The 25,075-nt window shown below is 45.0% G+C and overlaps 1 protein-coding gene across 12 annotated transcripts in view; it reads right to left on the bottom strand.

Moving 5' to 3' along the window:
- The window catches only part of NEDD4L (NEDD4 like E3 ubiquitin protein ligase), a 339,936-nt gene that overhangs the window by 72,700 nt on the left and 242,161 nt on the right, over positions 1-25,075 (bottom strand). For all 12 annotated transcript variants that reach the window (XM_036874900.1, XM_036874901.1, XM_036874903.1 and 9 more), the window contains 4 exons: positions 12,383-12,433; positions 4,680-4,741; positions 4,405-4,507; positions 2,600-2,766 (listed from right to left, as the gene is read on the bottom strand). In XM_036874900.1, coding sequence (XP_036730795.1) covers positions 2,600-2,766; positions 4,405-4,507; positions 4,680-4,741; positions 12,383-12,433 — 383 coding nt within the window. The remainder of the gene's footprint in view (positions 1-2,599; positions 2,767-4,404; positions 4,508-4,679; positions 4,742-12,382; positions 12,434-25,075) is intronic.

The raw sequence follows: 25,075 nt of genomic DNA, 5'->3' as shown, positions 1-25,075 counted from the left end.
AGAAGACGTCCGGTGCTCCCAGAGGAAGGGATAGTAGGCTGACATCGGAAGGTTACCAGGGGAAGGGGCACGTTCTGGCTTTATCTTTTGTGGCGGGGGGGGGATTGGGGGTTAGCACATCCATGGGGCCAAGAAGAAGAGAAAGTAATCAGAAAGCAGCTCTGCATGATCAGACCGCTCTGCGTTTCTGACTGTGGCTGGCAAGAGGCAGGGTGAGGAGGACCCTGTAAGAACAGCCTGAGGGCAACGGGATGTCAATGAGGACTTCTCAGGGGCTGAAGTTTGGAGCGCAAGCCTGTAGCAAACTGGGTAGGAAATGAGAGTCTCCATGACAGTCTTAATTCTCTGCGCAGCATGTGATCATCACTTCTCTATCTGACTTCCTCAGATACAGCCTTTTAATAAAGACCCTTCTTAACATCCATTCCCCCCCAACCCACACTTGCAGTATTCTGTGAAAACTGAGTTACACAAAAAATCATTTTTGAATTAAAACAACACATTAAAATAACCTGGAGGGCTTGAGGGCTTCTGGTCAAGCCAAATAAAGTTAAGGAAAAAGAATCCCACATTCTCAAACAGTTCAGACAGGATGAGGAGATTACTGTGAAAACCGAATCTTTTTCTCATCTAACTTTTCTCTTGCTTTCTAGAAGTCATGCTTGGTGGAAAGGAGGTACCTGGCAGGTCCCACCCGGAGCTCTGCAGACGTCCTTCCTGGCTCAGCCGCCTCACTGATGTGGAACATCATGCCACTGATTTCTCCCTAAACTACAGGTGAACATGAACTCGGAAGAACCACAGTTTCCCTACTGATGAGCCAGCATTTATACAAGTGAGAGCTTGTATAAATTCCCTCATTAGAGTTTCACAACTCTGTGAGGAATTCCTCATTAGAGTTTCACAACTCTGTGAGGCAGAGAAAGTAGCAATTGTCCCCAGTTACCTCCTAAATACAGACTTCGGTTGCATAATTATTAATGAAAGTGAACATTTTTCTATGTATGTACTGGCCATCAGTCTTTCTTCGTGAGCTGCTAGGAGTCACTTTTCTACAGAGGTCATGACACTGTGGTCCCCAGAGAGTGCTGTTTTCAGGTATTCCTTTCCTATGACCTTTAGCAAAGGTAGATAAAGGTACTTTGCTTAGGGTACTGCTACCAAGATTCTTCTGATCACTACATGTAACCAAGCCCAAGGCGGTTACTTTTTTTTTTTTTTAAACTACAAATAACTAGAGTAGTCAAATGGCTTGCAACAGTTTTAACAGCTATGGTCATTAATCAAAGGGAAATAGTGAAAAAAAAAATTAAATAAATTAAAAGAATCAACTAAACCATTTCCATTTATATTTCTATGGGAAAAAATTACAACAAAGAAGAGTTCAGCGTCATCTGGATGTTGGGATATTTATGCTGTCCTGGGAACAATGAACTGGTGCACACACCGTGTGGTCCAAAGCTGACCAAGGACGGCTGATATTCACGAGAACCCACGTAGGGGCTTAGGAAGGATCGGCTATTCACCGCTGCAGATTCTGCAAGCTTTTCCTCGAAACCAAACAAAATCTAGACTATACTTCTTGGCCACCTTTCCTACCTATGCAGGTCATCTTTGCAATTTCTAAAGATAAAAGGGTTACTGACAACACCATCCATCCCATTGCTAATACTTGCTAAAAACCATCAATAGCAAATTTCCTTCAGAGTCTGGGTTAAAGAGAAAATTATCTCACCTCATATACTTGCTTTTATTCATATTGAAAATTATACAATTTAGTGGTAATTACCTCCTTGTCTTGACTGCTAGGGAGGTCATGATTTCTAGGACAATTTTTTCCTTTTCTGTTTTTACTATTTTGTTTTTGCCTTTTATTGTACATTAATAGTTTTAGGTCTTGCTGTATACTATCATTCAAAAAACAAGCTGCTTCAAATCCTTTTTTATAGTAGTTGAGGTTTAACCAGTGTTTATATGCCATCATTAGACCAAAAATGGTCGAGTGAACAAAACAGTAATCAATTCACTGTATCCCTGAGGCTGGCAAGGGATTAGAACAAACCGTAATTACCAGTTGTGAGTTAGCAAACCCTCCCATGTGTCTGTAATTATATCAAGGGGGTGATCTATACATTTTCCAAAAAGGAAAAGAAAAATTTTGAGAGAGTTTCCAAATCAAATAATTATGGAATAAAAATCCAGAAAGTTAAACAGCCAATATGTTTGCTATTTTCCATGATGGGTTAGCCAGGAGAGGAAGCTGAAGAAGGGGAAAGTGACGTGATCACCAAATGTAAGATAAACCGAGGAAAAATAACCCCTGCTTTACATCTCACGAATCTACATAAAGAAGTCCTACAAAATAAATGAGTGCGTGTTTACAACAGGAGAACCTGATAGGAAGGCAAGAGTTTCTTTACAACCTACAAACTCAGGCTCCCACGTTCTTTAACTCCACGAAGAGGAATCCTGTTGTACTGCACGACCACGCGCTTTCACCGGTACAAGATGTACTTCCCAACCTCGTCCCAGGGCACTGCCACGTGCGCACCTGACCGCAGAGCGTGGGGACGTGTTCCTGACCATCGACGGTACTCACATTAGGCTGGGTCGGTGCCACTGGGTGGTCCGGTTGTTGTGGTTGACATAGTAAGTGCGACCCAAGTTGTCCACCTTTTCTTCCCACCCGGGGGGCAGGGGAGGCGGGGGAAGCTCCTCTTGGTGCTGAGACGCCGAGTCATTCGAGTCAACGACTTCCCAGCCGGGCTGTGGAGCACAGAGGGGAGACGGTGAGGCGGCTTTGATGGCTACAGGGCGCGTGTGCCCTTCGTCCTCGCTCCTGTGCTCTCCGGCTCTGACGGTGGCTTCCTGCGCCACATTTAAAGAAATTCCCAAAATAGGGCAAAAAAAAAAAAAAAAAAAATCAATTCTAGGAGCGTCTCAAAAATATTCTGAGCCGTGGCCAATGAACTGCGCTGCCCTCTAAGAAGATGACACTGCAGGGTGCCACTCGGACGGGGATCTGCACAGGCTGTCACGTTACCTAAGTCACATTACACTCTTTTCGTATTTCGTGTTTGTTATTTTGACCTGAAGGCCTCCGGGGCCGTACAAAAGCCTTGCCGACGATACGGGTCACGCTACAGCTGTCGTCTTTTCAACACCTCCGTAAGGTAAGAGGGAGCTGGGAAGACGAGCCCTGCAGCACGTGTGTTCTTGCAGAATCCGTGGCCTGCCCGGGCATCAGGAGGCCCGGGGCACTCTCGCTCCCCAGGGAGGAGGGGAAGCTCCTGGGCTGCAGGGAGGACGGGCAGCCAGGTAGCCAGGAGCAGCCCGGAAGCCACCGCTTCCTACTCAGCCCTTCCCCACCTGCTGCCGCCGCATCAACAGGCCTCCTGGTACCAGAGTCAGAGGTGCTTTTTTTGCAACACATATTTTCGGCATTAAGTATTCCTTCCTGACACTCCCTAGTAAAGTCACTGGAAAATTAAGTAATTCACTGATTACTACAGTTGGAAGGTTGGAAGAGTGTGAAAAAAAAAAATTCCTTGGATTTGAGATAAAAATCTGTGGATGTGCTTATGAAATCTTAACATTCAAGACTGCCTACCACCCACTTCAGTCCTTCTCACAGAGAGAGATGAAAGCTTGCACATGAAATACTGCCTGGTAATATGACCTCTGGGTCTGAGTGGGGTTCGGTTAACTTGCCCATAATGCATTATTCACACATCATGTATATGCAACAGCTGCGAACAGATGTGCAAATAAGCCACAGAGAGGTCTTGTAAACGGGCATTTTCAGAACAATACGAGAATCTGTCTAACAAAACAGCACCATCCGAAGCCTGAGCTGAGACGGTACCCACGGTAGAGGTACATGACTGGAGAGTTAAAAGGTGGCCTTGCCAGGAGGGAACAAAAGACCATTCCTCTGGACAGCTAATTCCAAAACGGCATTTCTACCTAATGCACGCTCTCACCTGTGGGCCAAATGAGTAACAAACTTGGATGAGTCCCTGAATTATTTTAGCCACTTGAAGCCATTCCAAGTGCTAAAAGGAATTTACAAAGAGCTGCAAGTCCAAAGAAATAAGAGAATTAAATATGTGGGGAGAATTTCACATGGCGGTGGGCCGTTAATAAAACAGGGGTATAGCAGTTTAAAAAGAGACACCTCTTCAATTATTAGTGTTATAACATGCAATGAAAAGTTTATCTTTTTTGCTAAAAACCAACACATCGGTAGATCTGTCAAAGACGTAGATTCATGGACACATTGAAGTTTCTTCATATTTAAGCTTTATAAACTCTTATTTCCTTAAAATATAAAATCTTAAAGTAAAACATCAATGTGCTCTTAGGCGAGGAAAACAGACCGAGGCCCGAAGCTCTGCAGCTTACCTCCATCTCATCCCTCGGCTCACTGTTTTCTTCATCTTGACCTCCGTTTTTGGGCATATAGGCCATTTTCAATCGCAAAAATCCCTTAACTCGAGATTTATGACTGCATGATGGAAGAAAATTGGTTATAAAGGATGTGACTTAGTTACATCTTTATGATGGTTCATATTTACGATGTTTTAAAAAAAAAAATGCAACAGGAAAAGAAGTTGGAATTTTCCTCAGAGAAAACCAAGAGCCAAAGCGTAAGAAACGGCTGCAGCCCAAAGCCTCACCTTCTTGGTCTGAGGAGAAAATCCTTAAATGTATAGGGTCGCTCCATCGTTGGATCTTCTGTCTAAAGGAAGAAAACGTAAGTTTCAATACTCCTGATAGTTTCGTATTTCAGATATACCCAGGTGGATTACAGAGAATACATTTTCATGTTTTAGAACGTGAGCCTGGCGAAAACAGAGTTGGTTCCTTACCCAGTACTTGACAATTAATTACACATTTCATAGGTCACAAAGCTTTACTCAAGATCCACTAGATGTCACTATCAACACCCATTTTTAGGAGTCAACCTCAGCCTTAGACAAATTACAAAATTAGAGTCGTCATTCCCAAGTGTAATTTCTAACTGCTGGGTGCAGGGCTCAATCTCACGCTGCTGATTAATTCTGGAGAACCAGGGGTCACTGGTGCCTGCCTGCTTGTCCCTGTGATTCAAGAAACCTAAAGATGCAGTTAATAGGAAAATATGCAAGATCAATCTGTGAATGCAATTTGACTTTACTTTTAACATTAAAATATCCTGTCATCTGAAAGACGGTTGCCTCCACAGAGACTGTCCTAGGTGGCGTCATCCATCAGCCTTTTGCTGGTGCTTATTTCAAGAAGCTATGAATGTAGTGGTGGTATTTATGCATTTTTGAAAGAAATCAGTATTTTACTGTGCAAAATCAGATGGTCAAAGTAAGCAGGCAACTGGAAAAATAAATGTTACTATTTCATTAATTTAAAAATACTATGTGCAGTAAAACTTCAAATACCTAAACTCTTTAATTAAACACAATTAAAAACATTTACTTCTGTAGCAAGAGAGACAAACCACAAAATGATTTATTACGTATCAGAAGGGTATGTGTGTGTATATGCATTTATATTTGTAACATTATCCGTTTATGTCACTCTCTGCTTTAAACTCGTGATGGCTTCCTACTCTGCTTATAATATGCTGAAAATTCTTTCCTATGGACCTATAAGGTTAAACATGATGTGGTTCTTAATTACCTATAACCATTCACCCCATACTCCACCCGTCCTGACCTCCTCTGTCCCGCGTGCACATCACGTCTAATCCTGCCCTAGCAGGTCCTTCTGCTGAACAGCTCCGGCTCCAGATGGCCACGGCGGTCTCCACTTTGTCATCCAGGTCTGGGATCCCAAGTCACATCTTCAGACACCACATCCTAAATCGCCACCATAGCCTCCCTTTATTATCCGCTGTCACAACATCCTGATTTATACCCCCCTTTCACCATCTGAAATTATCTTGCTCATTTATTTATTAACTAGTTTATTAACATCCATCACCTGTAGAATATAACCTCATGAGATCAGAGACTTGGATTTGCTCACCACTGTATTCTTAGTGCCAAGAGCGTTGCCCGACACGAAGTAAGTACCTGTACAGGTAGCTGATTAACCCACCTGATCTACAGTAAAGTACCGAGGCCACAAAAATTCACCGTCACTCAAGAAAGTCAGTTATATTCTCTAGACTTTTTTCTAAATTCAGACAAAAAAAAAAAAAAAACAGAGAACTTACCGGTACTCTAAAAATGGAACTGTCCATACACTACATAGTTTAAATGACAGACACCACACATATCAAGAGGCAGACGTCCTAGGTCTGTGTCTTGGCTTTGTTACCGACAGAGCCATGTGGCCAAGGACAAGTTCCTTAGCCCTCTGTGTCTCAGTGTCCTCATCTACAGAGTAGGGCAGTAACAGGATCTTACAGAGTTGTGACGATTAAGCCAATCATTTGAGCTGGTATCAATACATAGCAAGTTCTCACAAGGGTTCCTGGCACACTTGACAAATGTTGGCCATTGTCATCATCAGCCAGTTCTACGTTTTCATGTCACTTGTGAGCACTGCCAACTCAACGCTCTGCAAAAAGGCAGGGCATTAAAAAATGAAAATTCACCTCCATGGAAATTCTCCAGGGTGAACAAGATGGTGATCTTGCAGATAACAACAGGATTCTTCCTGGCTCTACTCAGGCTCCTGCTGGATCCCGTTCCCTGGAGAAAAGCCCAGGGGAGACTCCCAGGACAGCACTGACATGGTAGAAAGCCATCTTAAACAGGTTGATGCTAACAGTATTATTGGCCAAAATAGATGCTGCAACCTCCTGTTCCGGGCCGTGAGCATTCCAAAGAAAATCTTCTGGTTACACAGCAATTTCATCTTAAAAAGATTTGTTGCTTCCAACAGAACTGCAGTTACTTTGACATATATATAATGAGGTAAATAACTTTGTGGGCAAGTGGAAGGGAATGGCCTTATGAGGACCTTAGACTCAAAACAAGGATGCAACAGCTAAAAGCACCCAGGCCTTAGACGGAGCCCCTCCTGCCCCCTCGGCCCTTGTCTGCACCGCAGATCAAGGCTGAAGACCCAAGGTCCAGTCAGCCTTCTGATCAAGTCATCTCCCTCTCTGGGCCCAGGTGTCCTCACCTGTAAAATACAGGGAGTGGTTAAATGGTCTTTAAAGTCCCTCTAAGGTCTATGATACTGAATTTTGTACACATGAGAGGGAACCATTACCCTGGTACCAGCCAGAATTATAAAAGGAGTGTTCATCATCTGAGTTACCTTCAAGCACAATTAAGGTGCCAAATAATATCACCACCACCCCAAAAATGCCTCACTGTAGGAAAACTGAAATTCAAGTTAACCCTGGTTGCCTTGAGTGGCACTTGACTAAAATAGGAGAAATTAATGTTTTTAAAATAGCTCTCTCAACCCCAGCATGCTTCCCATAGATACAGAGATTTTGCATCTGGTAGGGGTGATGCGCTGGGACTCAAAGGGCAGGGGAGACACAACTGACGGACGAGGCAAGGAAAGTTTCCGAGGCATAAAAGGCAAACACCCACCAGAAATGTCATTCTGTTGTTAACACAAGTCTTGGAGTTATTTTTGTCTCTAAGTAATTATTAAAGACAAGTCATAAAATCCTGTATGAACTTCTGGGCAATGACACACAGGATTTAACAGACAGATGTAAAAATGATACTGTTCTTTAAAAAAAATCAGTAAGGATAGGACAGTTACAGGGACTTCACCCGTGGTCCAGTGGTTAGGACTCCACGCTTCCACTGCAGGGGCACAGGTTTGATCCCTGGTCGGGGAACTAAGATCCTGTGTGCCGCGCGACGCGGCCAAAAACAGAGTAGATCCTGAAATAGGAGAAGAGAATGCTACAAGAACAGGACAGTTACAGCTAAGTTCACTCCTGGTGCCACACTGTAAAAGAAAAAAATAGAGGCGCTCAGTTTGAGCTGCACTACAGGCGTCAGGCTGGTAGGACTACCTTGCTGAAATACAGTCTCCGTCTCCGCTCTCCTCCACGTGCCTCCAGCTCGTCACGCTGCCCAAGTCTCCCTGGTAACAACGTATGTCATCACAGCCGCCGTGCCTCTGCTTACAGCCAAGGTGCTCTTTCACAGAGCTGGATAGAAACTTGGTATCATCTATGTGTATGCCCTCATTTTATAGGTGAGAAAAACAGAGGCCCAAAAAGGACTGCTAACTTATTACCAAGGCAACCTGCCCATCTCCAAGCTCGGAGTCAACTATTCCTGAGAGATCTTTTAAAGCTTGACATTTGGAGACTTCTGTGAATATGAACCTATGTTTTCTTAATTCTCAGATCTGCATAAAAGGTCAGATGACTAACCTTATTTACTCTCCCTCTTCCCTCCTCGTCTTTTACTCACTCCCACCCACACTCAATAATAAATAAAATGGAAAAAAATATTAAAGACGGGTGGCATATTTGGCATAGAAGCAAAGGAAATAGATCCCTACACCATTCTAAATTCCTTGGGTCCAATTTCCTATCCTTTTTCTTCCACAAATAAAACTGGGAGAACTGGTCTGAGAGCCAAGAATGAAAGTGAATGACAAGTCAAAACTATTTTCTTTCATCTGGAAGCATCTGATAAAGCACCGAGGAATCCATGATCAAAGGGGGAAAAATAAGTTTCTTTTCTTTCTCATTATCACTCTTTACTCTTTCCTGTTTCAGGGACAAAAACCTAGCCAACACTGGCCTCCTTGGTCATCGAGGTAGTGAGGCTCTAACATGCAGAGCACACCGCAGCTTCACACAACCCTCCCGGCCCCGTCTCTCCATTTCAAGTGGCCTCCTTCACTCGTCTCCCTGGCAGAACTCCAACCCGGACTGTCCCAATGCTCACAAGGGCACACGATTATCCAGAGACCCAACAGTGGGCAGTGGGCCGAGGAGGACCCGTGGTGCCCCAGTCTGAGATGTTCAAGTGCCCTGACCCTCTGGCTCTTCCTGGTAGGCTTCTCGGGATCAGGGAATTTATAGCTGCAAGTAAGGACAGCTTAGGAGAGCCATTCCGAAGAATTTAAAAGCATGGTTTTATACTGCAAATGCCACTTTCCACCAGCAACTGCACCCAGAGGCCTCTAGGACTGCAGCAAGGGAAGAAGGTTCTTTAGCGAACATCAGTTACTAAACTATGTTTTTCAAAAAGCACACCAAAACCCCACAAAGTAGGGTATTTAAATGATTAAAAATAATTTCCTAACAATCGTGAGAGGTTACATTAACTTCAGTTTTGTGGTCTTAATCTTCTTCATCAAGTTCCTGATTTAGAAAAGAGCTTCATTCAAATGCTGCAACTTCTTAGACCAGAATCAAGGCAGAGATGATTCTTTTCTAAAGGAAGAAAGGTTCATGCTATCTTGGGGCAACAAGATAAAGCTTAAAATGCCTTGTAGTAAATAAGTGTGTATATATGTCAAGATGGAAGTGTATGCAATTAGGTATTTTGCTAATATAGATTTTAAAAATAATAACAAAAAATTACTTCTCTTCTTTATCTTAATATCTACGATTCCAAATTTCTGGGCCTTTTCTCTACCTAAATTAAATATTCTTGGTATATTAAATATGTAGAACTAGAGAGAAACAGCCTCAGGTAGGGGAAAAAAGCTGAATGAAAAAATCACCACGTAAAACTTGGTGTGGGAATCCCTCCACCCCCAGTTCCCTCCAACAGCCAGAATTATTAATCTTAGGAAAAGGGCATCCAGAATCATGTATTTTTCACCTAAGCCAGAGAACTCTGGTCTGATCTCACCTGAGCCATCTAATAGGGTGCCATTTGCCACGTGTGGCTTTTTAAATATAAATTTTAATTAATTAGAATGAAATAAAATAGATAAATTCTGTTCTTCAGTCACATTAGCTACATTTCAAATGCTCGGCTACCACATGCGGCTACCGCGACGGTGGCCCTGGTAAGCCACATGAGTGAGGAACCTGCCTCACTGATTCTTCATCAGCGGGTAGAATTATGTCTATCAGCAAACATCTGTTAAAGGAATAAATTCTCTATCAGCTAATGGGGCTGTAAAGAATTAATTAATAACCAAATACCCAGTCGGATTTGTTAAACCTGGAGAAGGCTTGGAAGGGTGGGCAACAGCAACTTCACCGCCACATCACTGCTCTCCACTACCTTCTCTCATTATTAGTAAGACCTAAGTTCTTTAATCTAAAATTTGATGACATCAAACAATACTGACTCCATAGGCCACACAGCCATACATACATAAACTGCCTTGACAGTGGTCATATAGCTATCAAGAAAAGAGCATCCATTATTTATCCACAAAATATATTCAAATGCTAACATCCATTTTACATGCCCACACTTGTGTTATCATACAAAATTAACTGTGCTATTTTCCCATGAGCGTCCTATACATATGATCGAATATACATATGAGAGCACCTCAAATCTTGGGACCAAAGCCATATTATCCACTCAGAATATGCCGGTTGGGTTCTACTACCACTTAGAGGATAAAGAACGCACCTTCACCTCTCCTTCTGCTTCCTTTGTGGTCCATCTTGGAGACTGTGGTGGGCTCCACAAAGCCAGTCAATTTTAAGGAGGAGATACAGCACTCCAGCGTAAGCTCATCCTGGGACAGACTGAAAACTGGGAGGCTCCATTTCTCAACTGGCTCAGCTCCTGTGAAAGTCCTCGGTCCTCTCTGGTCTCTCCCTCTTCCACTCTTTAACCGGCTGGCTTCTATTCCAGCCTGGAGCCCTGGCACCGCTTCCTTCTTTGAAAGCTCACTCTTGCCTCCGCCGAAATCCAAAGGTAAAATGTTCCCTCTACTGATGTGGTCTCTGAAGAGGAACACTCTTCTATTCTCTGGGAGTTCCACTCAACTGTTCAAAACCAATCTGCACTCAATCACTCAAGGGATTGTTGGAGCAAGTTGTTTAAAAATTTCACCTACATCTCTTAGAGTTAATACATAATTTGCCTTGACTGTGATGTGGTTTTTATGTTGGGGAAAAGGGAGGTTGGGGATACCCATGAAAGAACTGGCCAACCAACCAACACTGCCTAAAAATGTGAGGCGGTTACAGCTTCAACCTGAAGAGCATGAAGAGAACACCCACTGATGTAGAAATACGTGAACAGTTTTTCTGCACAAAGGCTGAGACATCCATACGCTCTCAATGTGACTTTAAAAGAACAATCAGGGTTCTGATGGCTTAGGCCATCAAGCGTAAGCCCACCTTCCACAAGCACCTTGGAGCTTCAGGTTTTTATACAGAAACAAACAAAAATATTCTAATGATATTACTTTTGCTTCCGATCTTTCGGAAGGGAAGGCGCTTGAAACCTTTCTTCCTTGACAGCTCCCCTGAGTAAGCAAGGACACAGTGCTTGCCATCGTGTTCCTTCCCAACAGAGCTTCACAGCTTCCTGGGTGAGACACAGTCCTTCTTGGTCTTTAACAGACAGCCATAGCTAGAGTTTCAACACAGCAGGAGGCTCACACTAGGTGGTTTGAGTCCTTTTAGCGTATAGACTACTTATACTATTTGCTCACATAAAGCGTTTAAAAACGTAATAAAATGCCCTCGGAAGGCAGAAACGTTTGACTCATCCTCTCTCAGGTGCTACTTTAGGCACCTTGTGCTGCCCCGGGGAAGGAGGGCCGGGAGCTGGAACACGAGACCATCTACCTCCCACCAAGGAGGTCTTGGACCCCTCATTCTATCGATACTGGAACGTGCGAGAGTCACCTTTAAGCTCAGTTAATGTCAACGGCCCCAACCGTTTTGCTGCTCATCTGAGTGGAGAGGAATGGTAGCACCGCCACACACGCTAACCCAGTACAACTTCCGAAGCCAGAGTGGGTGTTTCCAGCTGACAAGTTCACTCAGTACCGACAGCATCTTTTCTTTTGTCTCTGTGCCGACTGAGAAAGCCATGGAAACACTAGCACTAGCTTGTACAGATGTAGCCCAAGAGAAACAGCATGTACAATTCTAGACAAAGGGAACAGACGTTTGATTAGACCCAAGAGGTGAACGTGAAAGCAGGGACATTCCAGTGACGAGGAGGAGGGGTTTGACAGAAGCAGGCAGCTGTTTTGTATGAGGTGACGAAGGAAGACAAACTAAGGAGCAGACGAGGAAGCAGCCAGGCATCCGTGGGTGGTTCAGAGGCACTTGATTTTCACAGTTAAGCTACCTCCTATCCCCTTGAAAGGACCGCCTTCTAGAAAGGGCCAGGGCCAGAGTACACACGCTTCTCCACTGTGTTGAGGAAATGCCGCCCTGAAAATACACCCGAACTGCAGACGGTTAGAAACTGCTGCTCAGAGCACGCGCTATAAAGCAGGTGACCGTTCTTACCGGGAGATGACTAAGGGGTATGTCCACCTGTCCCAGGAAGTCGTCTCGTGTCTGTTGAGAAGAGAGAAAAGAATTAATGTTTCCATCTATCTGCTGAGTGTCAGCATTCTTAAAAGTCTTTCTTTACAAATAGAGAAAGGTCCAGGGCCTGACACGGGAGAGCAGGGGGGATGGGTTGAAGGCAGAGACCCCGGTGAGGCACACACAGCCGTCGCCTCGGAGACCAGCGAGCCCAAGGCCTCACACACCTGACCTTTAGCTGCCTGAGACTCTGCAGGGCATCTACCACCCAACACGTTGGAGACAAATCCTCTCTTGGACCTGGGGAGCATGCGATCAGTCAGGGAAGGGACACCTGGGACCCCAGAGGGTTTGGGGGCACAGCTGGCCCAGTTTAAAGAGAAGATTGTAAAGAAATGTTGGGACCATTTTCACGAATATTTATTAAGTGCTATAAACAAAAGAGCTCCTTGAGAGCTGAGAGTCTTGGGAAAGAGTACAGAGTCCAGTTATTAATATAGCTTATACATTACTTATTAAAAAATGGCACTGAACTTTCAATCTAGTAAGTACACTGCTTCAGAATCCAAGATCACGCATGAGCTACTGGTTACATTTTTGGACACACTGTGCTTCTTCCCCTCTCCATCTCCCACACAGACCTCGATGAAATGCATGTGGAGAAGCTCACAGGTGCCCTTTCAGACTCTGGGAAGCACAGGAAGTCATAACTCAGGGTCAGGGGTCCCCGGTCTGGACCACGGGGTGTCCAGTAGGTCATGCTGACACAATGTCCTGCTGTAGGAGGGCTTGTGTCAGAGCCTCTGATGCTTAGATGACCTGCGATGTGAACCAGAAGGAACACGACGACTTCTGTTACCCGCAAAAACACAGTTGCTTCTACCACATTCAAAATGCCTATTATAGGTGGAAAGTTCTTCAGCCATAATCAGACTTGTCCTACTGCTAGCTTGGGGAAAAGCCCAAGAGACAATCCAGACCTCCTAACTCCGAATCCTGGGCTCTTATTTTCACTCTTTACTGGTTTCCTATGAAATTTTCTAATTTATAAAACATGCTTCTGAAGCGCACTTGAAAACATTCTCTTCTTGCATTTAAAAAGCAGCAGCAGATAAATGTGAACAAGATTTACTGAAATGATTTGCTCCACGCTTAGAATTTCCTTTTATGTGATTAACTAGAAAACTATCTGTCTCCTCTAAACAGTACATGAAGGATAATGAAAGATCAGTTACTACTGGCTGAGCGTGCACAGAGCAGGAGGAGAGCCCCCATCCTTCTGATAAGACTCTGCTTTCTTTTATTTCCTCAGCTATGTCTGCCTCAGCCCACCATGGATACCTCACCGCGCACATGGCCGTCAGGTGCCGATGCTGTGTACCTTAACAAGCAGCAGTCAGCACAAGGCCCAGAAAGTAGACATCTTCACTGTCCAAAGAATTAGGGAGCAGTCCCATTCTGAATTTGTCTGATTTAACTATAAAGCCAGTGTAAATGCCAGTTAATTCCACCATCAAAAACACAGAAATGGGGACTTCCCTGGTAGCGCAATGGTTAAGAATCCGCCTCCCAATGCAGGGGACACGGGTTCGAGCCCTGGTCCAGGAAGATTCCATATGCCGCAGAGCAACTAAGCCCGTGCGCCACAACTCCTGAGCCTGAGCTCTAGAGCCCACATGCTGCAATTACTGAAGCCTGTGTGCCTAGAGGCTGTGCTCCGCAACGAGAGAAGCCACCGCAATGAGAAGCCTGCGCACCACAACGAAGAGTAGCCCCCGCTCGCCGCCACTAGAGAAAGCCCGCGTGCAGCAACGAAGACCCAACACAACCAAAAAACACACACACACACACAGAAATGTCTGATTCCTGACCATAAAGTGTGTGTCTACCTAATGAGAGTAGTGAGGTTCTACCACTTGTCCCCTCTCCCCTCCTGCTACTGGTACTGATGCTGTGAAGGAAAAGGACACGGGGGTGCAACCATCAGAAGAGGACAGTCTTACCTGAAGCCCTGTTTCATAATCTGCTCTCTTTGAATAGCTATCTATCGATCGTTAACCTAAGTGCATTTTAACAAAAATTCACAAAACATCCACGTGCCCATGTTGTTTTGCCTGGGAGATGTTAGAGTTCTAAACCCATCAGATGAGTTCACCATCTGAACCAAGAGACAGGCACCTGCCACTCAGGGCTACAGTAGCAAAGCAAGTGCTGTGGCAAGGCCTCATCTAATCCTCACAGCAGCTGTAGTAGGTGGGCACCGTTATTATACCCATTTTACAGATGGGGAACCTAGACACCAGAGAGGTTCCTAGCTGGGTAGACTGGTTCCAGAGTCTGGGCTCTTAACTAATACACTGTCCCCCATCTCAATAATGGGCAGGAAAGCGCGGCTGTGCACCAGCTTTGGGCTTCTTATAGGGATGCTGGCTCTCAACAGTGTGGATGAGAAGGGACTCTGATGAGAGCACAGTTTATGAGACTTCGGGGAAGGGGGTTCTGCTAAAACGCCCATCTGGGATGTTATCTTTAACACAACCTCCTGTTCCGACCCTGCTCCTTTCCTCAAAGGAGCAGTTTATGGGATCCTAGCGGTACCCACTGCAAAGCTAGGCGGCTTCACTTGTACCTTAACAAGTTTTCTCATTACATTGAAAAAACAATTCCTAAGACAGACGAAGACGGAGCAACCTCACCATTAAAGTAAACAGAAGGCTCTTATTTTCTGGTTTACATCAAGGGCGACTGTAATAAAATCATTTTAAAAATAAAATAGGGATCAAGTGTATAGAGCAGCACATGGTCAAGAGGAACTGGCTTAAACAAGTGATTCACCAGTCAGTGGAACATGTTGGTGAGATCTAGGTTTCAAAACATCCCACTGTTGCCAAAAGTACAGACACTTCAGGCAATGTAAAATATTTAGGTCAGTGACACTACACCAATATTAAATGTGTCTTCAATACCACAGAGGAGATCTAGGAGGGACCAGAGAGCCTACTAGTGGTCTTTACACCAAAATGAGAAGCAGGAGTGCTTCAAGGACACCTGGGTGTGCTGATATGGCAGGATCCCCACCTGCGGGCCCTGGAGAGCCAAGGTTTGAGGCCAGCAGAGCACCGTTAGGTCATCACTGCCACAGGATGACACCTTGCACCAGCGTTATAAAAATACAGTAATCAAATCAGGTAAATAATTTCCGTTACAAAATTATTTCCATCAGGCATCATGTTAACCCTAAGAGCTTACAAAAAACCAAATTAGTTTCAAGTCACACAGTACATATTAGCATGTCTCGTGCTTATTTTTAAGTGGTAAATGTTGTCAGTTTCAACCTCAATTACCTGTCACACTATCCTAGAGGCTGAAAATGTGCAGGTTAGTAACACAATTATAAATGTTCCCTTCTGACAAGGCATCAAATATTTTCCCAACATACTGACAATGCAAAATGGAGCCCTGGAAATGTGTCACATAAGGTGAAACAAAAATCTATATTCCATTACTGGAAAAGTGAAATAAATATACCAAACAGTCTCTCTCTTAGAGTTTGTGTCCCAAATGACGATTAACTACATTCAAGACCATTCCTCCGAAGGAAAAGGGACAAGCGTCTGCCACGGCCATGGAGAGGTATGTGTGAATATCACTGGACCCCAAAGCCTGGGGACGATCTCAATAGCTCCAGTGAAACCCTAACACAGCCCTCGGGCATTTCTCATTGTGCACACCGGGCCAGAGATGCCAGCACTGAAGTGGACACCAGGCTCAGCTGTCCTCACAAAATAAACGAGAGGCAGTTTCTCAAAGAACACATCCATTCAAGAAACACCACAGACTTTTGATCTTTAGGTTAGAATTGCACTCGAAGGATATGATCTGAATCTTACTACTTACTGATGACCACAGAGGTCACCGTGCAAGAGCCAGGCTAGGACTCTGTGCATTTCACATCGAAGCTGCAGGGGAGGAGGGGGGCTATGTGGGGAGGACATCACCAGAAGTAAGGGGTGCTGGCACGTAAAGCTGGGGTCATAAAGGCTCTTTAGGAAAGGTATATCAGAAAGGACTGGCGATTCTTGGAAGGTAAAATGACCCGCGTGTAATATAGGCGCTATACGTTAAAGCAGTGCTTTTAAAACTGTGAGTTGCAATCCCACTAGTAGTTCACAAGAAGCATCAAACTAGATATAATGGAATAAAACATATTAGAGCCTCACACGAAATATAAGTAAGTACTGTTTCGAGGAATTTGTTTCAATTACATACACAGGTGAGTGTGTGTACTAAGTTGTGATGTCAAATTAATTTCTTTTTGCATGCCACCATCACAAGTTTAAAAGCCACTTAGCTCCAGCAAATGATAACTATCCAGTGCAACCCATGCCCTAGAAAGCATTAAGGAGCAACTTCCAAGAAAATTATGTTGAGAATTTCTCAAGACAAATGGAAGAGAAGTACAGAGGCATTCGAACATAAGCCACAGAAAAAGAATTTAAGAGTAAAGACATGGAATGATTAGATCTTCATATATTACAAATCAAGGTAAATCTCCCAACTCTAAACAGAGAGACAGAAAAATAACCTTTGTTTTGCTGCTAAACAAGTAAATGCTTCTTCCTTGCGAGGCACGCAGCCCACACTCGGGCACCAGCACCGACCAGACAGGGGAAACGGGTTCTATTTTTAGAGTGACTTTGGAAGCATGCACTCTGAATTATCTAAATAATGAATGGCTTGAGAAACTACTGTAAAAGCTTTTAGACAAAATGTTATAAATATAGTGACTCTTCAACAGTCTACTGTCTGGAGAGTCACCTGGATGTCGAGATGCACTTAGTTCTAGGTGCTGTCTCATTCCTCAAGAGAGCACGAAGGCAGCTTTACCATCACACACGAAAGGGCGGAGGAATATTCTTTCCTCTCCGTCCGTACACTCCAGCCTGTCCTCCGACAGCAGAGCTGCTGCCATTCAGGAGGAGAGCATGGGTCTGGCCTCCACCCATACCCCGCATCGCGTAATCCAACGTTGTACCACCTGGTGCCTCTGGCTTTTCAAGGTGCATTGTTTCAAAACACAACGTCAAAGTTACCTTAATGAAACCGCCAAGTGGCATTCCACTAAAAATAAAGAAAAAGGTCCAGTGATGACATCCTCTGAACGCACATGCTCTTACCGAAATCCACTTGATAAGCGCCAGAACACAAAACCCAAACAAAATTCAGATACTTTTTTGGCAAAACACAAAGAGCTTTCTCACTCCGCCAGCCTCTCTGCCATTTAGTTTAGAGGTTAGGGCTGAAACCTCCCATTCACTAAAACGGAATAAGGTGTGTCCTGGAGACACTGGCTGCTATTTCTAACAACAAATAAGACCTCCCTGTCAACAAGATGTCAGAGCAAGCTCAGAGGACTTTTACAGGCTCTGTAAAATCACGCTGGGTAGGCGGGCAGAATGAAACCATGCTGGCTGGATGTGTGATCATGAAGGCCTCTATTTTAAGGGACACTTTGCTTGAAATACAGAAGACAAAACAGAAGGGGCAGACAGAGCAAAGAACTGTCCTGCTGGCAAAGACTATGGTAGCTTGGAAGTAGCCGCCAGGCTTTAACCAGGAGCATAAGTAGACCAGTTCAAACTGGGCTGTGAGAAGTTCCAGGGGAGGCCCCACTGCTCCAGGTGTCCTGCTACCACATCAGGGATGAGATGCGCTTGACGTCCCCTCCTCCCCCCGGGTGGGTGGAGGAGGCTCCAGGGCACAGTCCAGTCCTCTCCCCCCTCCAAATGCAAGCATCTTCCAGGCCAGGGGTCAACTGAGGGCCACAGGAATTACAGCCTTCTGCCAAGCTTGACACTCTGAACTTAAGATCCAACAAACTCCGGGAATGCAGACACTGGGAAAGAGATTTGGGAACCAGATGCACAAAATGTGAGCCGCGCTGCTGAGGTCACTGGCTCCTTCAGGCAGGGCGTCACCCGTAGGTAGACGATGCTACACTGTGCCCGGCCTGAAAGGCACAGAGACTAGGTGTCCTCACCTCCTAGGGACAGAAGCTAACTGGCCCTGTCCTAGATAGAGAAATGTAACATGAGCCACAATCTAGAACTTGAAAATTTCTAAGTCCCATAAAAAAAATAAACAGGCGGAATTAATTCTAATAATATATTTTAGTTGACCCAATATATCCAAAATATTATCATTTCAACATGTAATCAATATGCAGATTATTACTAAAAGTGTCTTACATTCTTATTTTTGTGCTAAGTCTTTGACATCTGGGGTGTGTTTCTCGCCTACAGCACACCTCGCTTTGGACCACCTGCATTTCAAGTGCTCAATAGCCACAGGTGGTGGATATCTCCGTACAGACACTGACCATAACTGCCACATCTCAGAGGCATGAAGAGAATGCTGCAGGGATACAGCGGGGCAAGTGACTAATTCTGCCCAGGGTCAAGGGCAGGCATGACTTTACAAAGGATGAAATCTTCATGCAAGGTCAGAAGTAGGAGGTTGCCAGGAGGACGGACGGGGGTGGAAAGAGAATGGTATGAAGCCGATCAGGCAAGAGGTGCAAGGGCCTGAAGAGAGGGTCGGTGGGGGGATCTGGTGGGGACTGGGGTGGTGGTGGAAGGGAGAGACGGTGAGGCTGGGTCTGAGGGGCCCTGTGCGGTTATGTGGGAGGACAGCACCCTGGGGGATGAGAGGATACATGAGGACACCAAGGAGGGAAAACTGGCAAGGACTGCATTTAGAAAGGTCCCTGGACAGTGGGAGGGAGAACGTACTGGAGAGGAAGACTTTGGAGACAGAGTGTGCTCAGGACAGCGTCAAGGGGCTCAGATGAGGCCCCATGAGGGGCTGGACCACGGGGGGAGCCGGAAGGCGGGGTGGTGGTTCAGAGCATCCTGCTCCTGGACCCTCCTTGTCAGCCTCGAGGCTGCTCACAGTGTGACGAGGGAGTAAGTACTGTTATGCACGCGAGGTCCTGACCACCGTACCCAGCAGGCGCCCGCAGGAGCCACTGCCACGGTCAGTACAACGGCACAAGGGCAGCCATGGCGCTGACGACATAAGGCAAAGGCCCGGGAAGGGAACAGGCGTGGCCCAGGGCTGCCTGCAGGATGCGGAGTGTCATCAGCCCCAGGGTGTCATCCCAACGTTCATCATCTTTATTTCCCTGTTTGTAAAGAAGTTTCCCCTTCAGCCTAGACGCGCTTGGTGACACAGACTGTGGTCTACAGCTGTGTATCATTTCAGAGAAAGGAGGAGCCCACAGCTTGTCACCCCTACAGGGTCTGGGGCATGGCCTGGCCTCACAATGCCGTCTTACATCTGCTTCAAAGCTGTCCAGCTGCACAAAAGCTGCCCCACGAACAACCCTGACAGTTTCTTATAAGGCTAATTTATCTTTGTAAAAAATGCACATGTAGAAAAACCTTAGGCGTCACTGTCACTCCTTGTGAAAGGCATGGTAAATTTGCTGAACAAACTCTAAGTTTTTAATGACTACAATCTGCTACAATAAGGTAAACATTCACATATATTCTACTTGTTACAAAGCAAACTGGCCTGAGATTAAACTTCAAGGTTAAAAGGAAAATGTGTCACTGAGTTCATTTAATGACACAGTATTGTTTAACTCTGTACTTCTGATTTTATCATACCAAGCTGTTTTAATTTCTCAAGGTCTCAGGATACAGTGATTCTTCTCAGGATAAATGTCTCATTTCTTCTCTGGAGAAGTTTTACAATCAATTTTTCTGCAAGCAATTTTAATGATAGATTAAATGTATAAAGAACAAAAGAAAGTAAAGATACCTCTAGATTCTGTTGTTTATCTGTGAACTCAGCTACCAATAAATAAACTTTAATAATCTGAAAGAAATGATTCACGACAGACACGTTTAGTAACCAAAGCAGGGTAAAAGAATGACCGAAGGATGGGGAAAAGGGCACCTAGGGACACCATGGGTTCAACGTCATTTTTATAGTTTGATTTCATGAACAGGTTTACTGCTGAAAGCTCTTCCTCATACTTCAAGGCATTTGAAACTAGCAGCTCATCTCCTTGTCTGGCTGGACAGTAGTTTGAGTGTGCGGAATATCGTCCTCAAGCAAAAACAGATCACATGTAACATAAGTGCAGTATGGTATCATTCTTGGAATTTTAATGAGTGACGATTCTGAGCTACAAGAGGTACTAGAGGTACTAGAGGTACTAGAGGTACTAGAGCTACAAGAGGACGCTGACTGACTTTTCAGAGGAGCTTTGGCATCCCAGTTAGGTCCTGATAAGTCTTTTTCTGCAATGGCTGTGTTTTGGCTGAAGCCACATCTCTTGCCAATGGACTCTATCAGAGTTTGCTTGGGGGGAGAGCTCCATCCAGCCATACTCCGGTAAGAACTTCAAGACCGCAAAGAATAATAAGCTTACGTGCAGCTCACCAATCATGTATCAGACACCTGTTATTAGCAGGTTAAGAAACTTGCCCAGGGTCACTGAGCTAGTAAATAGCAGCCAGAATGTGAACGCAGGCAGGCTGGCTCCAGGGTCCATGCTGTCACCACCACAGGGTAACTTCACACTCCATGGACTTAAAAACAAACATTAACAGGTCCCCCCCCCCACCCCCAGAAGACTCTAGTTTGATGTGCTGCAGCCCCCAACTCCACATCCCCTCAGGGGACGCTTGCCAGATACAGTTCTTGCGATCTGCAAACTCCCATGGAACATAATCTCAGCACTGTCTGTCCTGTCCATATTCTTACATGTGTCCTTCCTTCCTCACCTGTATATTAATACAAAAATGAAATGAGTGAAGTATACGTTTGAAAGCGAAATGAAATGGAGCTAAATACTGCTTATTCTTTGATTAATCCCCTCCCCCTGCCCCAATATCTTTTAAAGCTGAACTCTTCAAACTGCAGCAGGCAGACCCCGGAGGATAAACAAAGACTTTCCAGGGAACTTGGGCATGGGAAGTTTTAAAGAAATCATTTTCTAGACCCCTCCATATGTCCTCTTCCCTAAACTCGATCTGCCTGAGAACAGAGTCTGTCTTCTGCTCGCTCGCCTTTCCTAAATCACAACCCCCTTCTCCCGCTTTCCAAAGAAAGGCGTACTTCTCACCCTTCCTAATCTTACCACCGTGCAGTTTGCTGGGTATAAAAACCTCTGAAACACAAAACGAAGGGACAGTTTGAAAAGGCACAGCTCCCGAGCTGAGGGGACACGAGAGAGACTCTTACTTCCCCTGGACGACAGGCTCATGGAATGACAATGGCTTGCATATTTACCATCCATCCAACTAATCTTCTTGTTTATTTGATTTAAAAAATGAAGTCAGACCTTTAAATGACAGGAAATAAGCCTGATATGGCTGACTTGTTTTTAGCAATAAGGACTGATTTGGTTAATTCAATTTTATGGCAGATATTTTCCATAAAATGAGCTGTATCTGCGATGACAAGATAAAAGAACCAAAATACTGGATATGTTATGAAATATATTTAAAGCACACACAAAATACTCAGTACATTAAAAATTACATCTTTTGCAACTACTGGACTAATAACTTATCAAGTTACTGATAAATTATAGATGTCATCTTAAAAAAATGTGTGAGAAATAGTTCTTCAAAATTCTTTATAAGGTTTACTGAGCAAAGACGCTTGGAGACCAGAGTTTAAAGCATACAATCGATCATCAAGTCAGGTCATTAACTGGGTTGTTACTTAAAAGGTTCCCTCAAAACTCATTAAGTATTTAAAGCTTCCCCCTCCAGGGGACAGGATTGCAGCCATAAAAAGGAAAGGCTTCTCCTTTCCACATACTACGCTGGTGAGAAAAACAGCCTGGAGAGGAAACCTTCAAAGCTTTCAAAAATTAAGCAAATGATCACATGCACCTTCAGATTATACCATTTAAAATAAGGAATTTGAAGGACGAAGAGAAATGTCAGTTTCAGATTCCAGCAGGTGCAAATTTAAGAGCAGCTGCGTGCGGGTACTCCTCCACTCCGCCACCTACAAAGGACACCCTGGGAAACAATGGCCCAACAGCACCTCCTTCTCGGCTCTTCAGGACAGATTAACATCCACGGGTACCTGAGTCCTTCTGAACAGAAACAGCAGGACTCAAGTGTGGAGGTAACCAGGGGCTCCTGGCCTGGCTGGACGTTACAATCTCCTGGGAAGCTCTCAGAGTGCTGCGACCCAGGCCTCACCTGAGACAATTAAATTTCTGGTACAGGGGCCCAGACCCAGGTGTGTTTTAGAAGCTCTCCAGCTCATGCTTATCTGAGGCCCCGGTTGACAACCAGTGAGTAAACCTCTGGGTTTTCCTTCTTCACGAAAGAGCAACTGTGATTACCTGTTAAACTGGTAGAATTATACTGATTAGCAAACTAATATTAAATCGCAGCCTCTAAAGGTATAAAATAGTTCATGTTCCCTGCGTCCCAACCCCAGAGCTCCCCTCCTTTGTGCCTCTACTGTCCTCCCAGAGGAGAACTAGCTGGACCCATTTACACGTGTTGGTAAAAATAACTGCCTGGGCCCGGAATGTGGATGAGATGGGGGAGGGGGATGATTTTTGGCCGCCCCTGTTTGGAACCCTAGCCCTCTGGCCTGATAGGGCTGGGATATTAATAGGAATAAGACTCACAGGTGCACAGACAAAGCACAGAGATTTCACTGGTCATGGCCAAGGGCTATCTGCTTGCCATTCTAATACCAGGGCTAAAAAGACAAATCCCATTTCAAAATAGAATCAGAGAATGTGATCTTTAGGAGGGACCTCAAAAGTCATTCAGTGCAAAATATCTGAGACTCCTCTCTCTGTCCATCCTTCAAGTGGTTGCTCACCCCGCCCAGTTTTAAGCACCATCAGGGATGGGGAGGTCACTACCTACTGGGTCAGGAGAAAGGGGTATAGGTTTTGGACGCATATATGCTGAGTTTAAAAGTCCCATGTCTATCTAGAAATAGCTGAATAGCCAAAGGCAAGTTTCTTAATCACCACCCAAGGTTGATCTTCTCATCTGTAAAACGGGGATAGAAACAACTTTATTTTGCACGGTCACTGGGTATTAAATGGGACAATTGGATTCAATAAGCATAATTCCTAACCCAGGGCTTTTTACCCTCAGCACCACTGGCATCTGGGGCTAGATAATACTTTGTTGCAGGGGACTATCTATGCTACGCATTATAGGGTTTTAGAAACATACGGCTTTTATCCACAACATGCAAAAGCGACCCCTGCCCCTCAGTTATGATAACCAAAAATAGCTCCAAATACTGTCAAATGTCTTGGGGGGGGGTCGTGGATGGGACGAAACCGCCCCCAGTTGAGAACCGCTGTCCTAGTCCACTCCCCTCCCCGCACTCCGTACGGCGTTCGTGGCATCTTTGGGCAATTCTGTAAGAATGTTCTCGTGATCTGGTGTTCGTTTTTCTTTAACTCCCACCCCCTGAAGCACCAGGGAAGAAGGAAGCGTAAGTTAAGTTTCTGTACCTCGAAAGTGGCAAAGCTGAGACCTGAACAGGAGTCCCCCTGACTGCAGCACTTACATTTGTTTCTACCATACCACATTTCTCTTAGGGGCTAGCTCATCTCTCACAGGGGGATGTGACGGCTTAATCGCTCATTTTGAAGAAAGTTCCGTCCTTATCAGTTCTAGCTGGTTTCCCTCTCCCCCTCCCCCCACCCCGAGGAATTTCGAACGAGAGATCTGCAAGCAAAGCTTCATGCACTGGACTATTTCCTAATTAATGGGTAAAACAGAGAGTGGGACAGAGTTCACTAGATAGCTGCCAGGAAAATCCCTGAGAAGCTGAGACTGATGGCTGAGCTCCTTGTCTGAGTGAGCTGTGTTTAAGATCAACAGCAAGAGCTATGCAGTTATCAGGAAGGAACTGAAGCTCTGGGCCAGAAACGTTTCCAGAACAAGGAACCGTGCTGTAAAGAGCTGTAACTGAAAGCATACAGTTGGGCTGGCGTCCAAGCCAGGAAGGCCCAGGAACATGGGAGAGAGAATGTGCGCGTACTTGAGATAAAAATCACAGGGGAGAAAAATGCCCCCAATACTCCCTTCCATGTCACATCACAAGTCTTGAACAATCAAACCAACGAAGACGGAAGCTAGCATCACGGGCACCAAACCTTAAGTCTTCAACTGATGTCTCAAAACACAAGGCAAACCTGGGAGAAGAAAGCGGTGACTTTTTCTAAGAATCAGAATCACTGGGGACTAACGCTCAAATGCCCACAGGCCGGGCAGGAAGTGGTCGAATAGCCACGTCATTTGTAAAACCCACTAGCACGGGAACCAGGTTGAGGCCAGCAAGGCCCCGAGAGCAGGGCTGCTCATGCTAATTTTTTTTTTTTTTTATAAATTTATTTATTTGTTTATTTATTATATTTTTGGCTGTGGTGGGTCTTCGTTGCTGCATGCGTGCTTTTCTCTAGTTGCGGCGAGTGGGGGCTACTCTTCGTTGTGGTGCGTGGGCTTCTTATTGCGGTGGCTTCTCTTGTTGCGGAGCACGGGCTCTAGGTGCTTGGGCTTCAGTAGTTGTGGCACGTGGGCTTCAGTAGTTGTGGCTCACAAGCTCTAGAGTGCAGGCTCAGTAGTTGTGGCACACGGGCTTAGTTGCTCCGTGGCA

The sequence above is a fragment of the Balaenoptera musculus genome, chromosome 14, assembly GCF_009873245.2.
Source record: "Balaenoptera musculus isolate JJ_BM4_2016_0621 chromosome 14, mBalMus1.pri.v3, whole genome shotgun sequence".
Classification (NCBI taxonomy): Eukaryota; Metazoa; Chordata; class Mammalia; order Artiodactyla; family Balaenopteridae; genus Balaenoptera; species Balaenoptera musculus.
The sequence above is the reverse complement of the archived record's forward strand: the minus strand, read 5'-3'. Positions and strand labels throughout refer to the sequence as shown.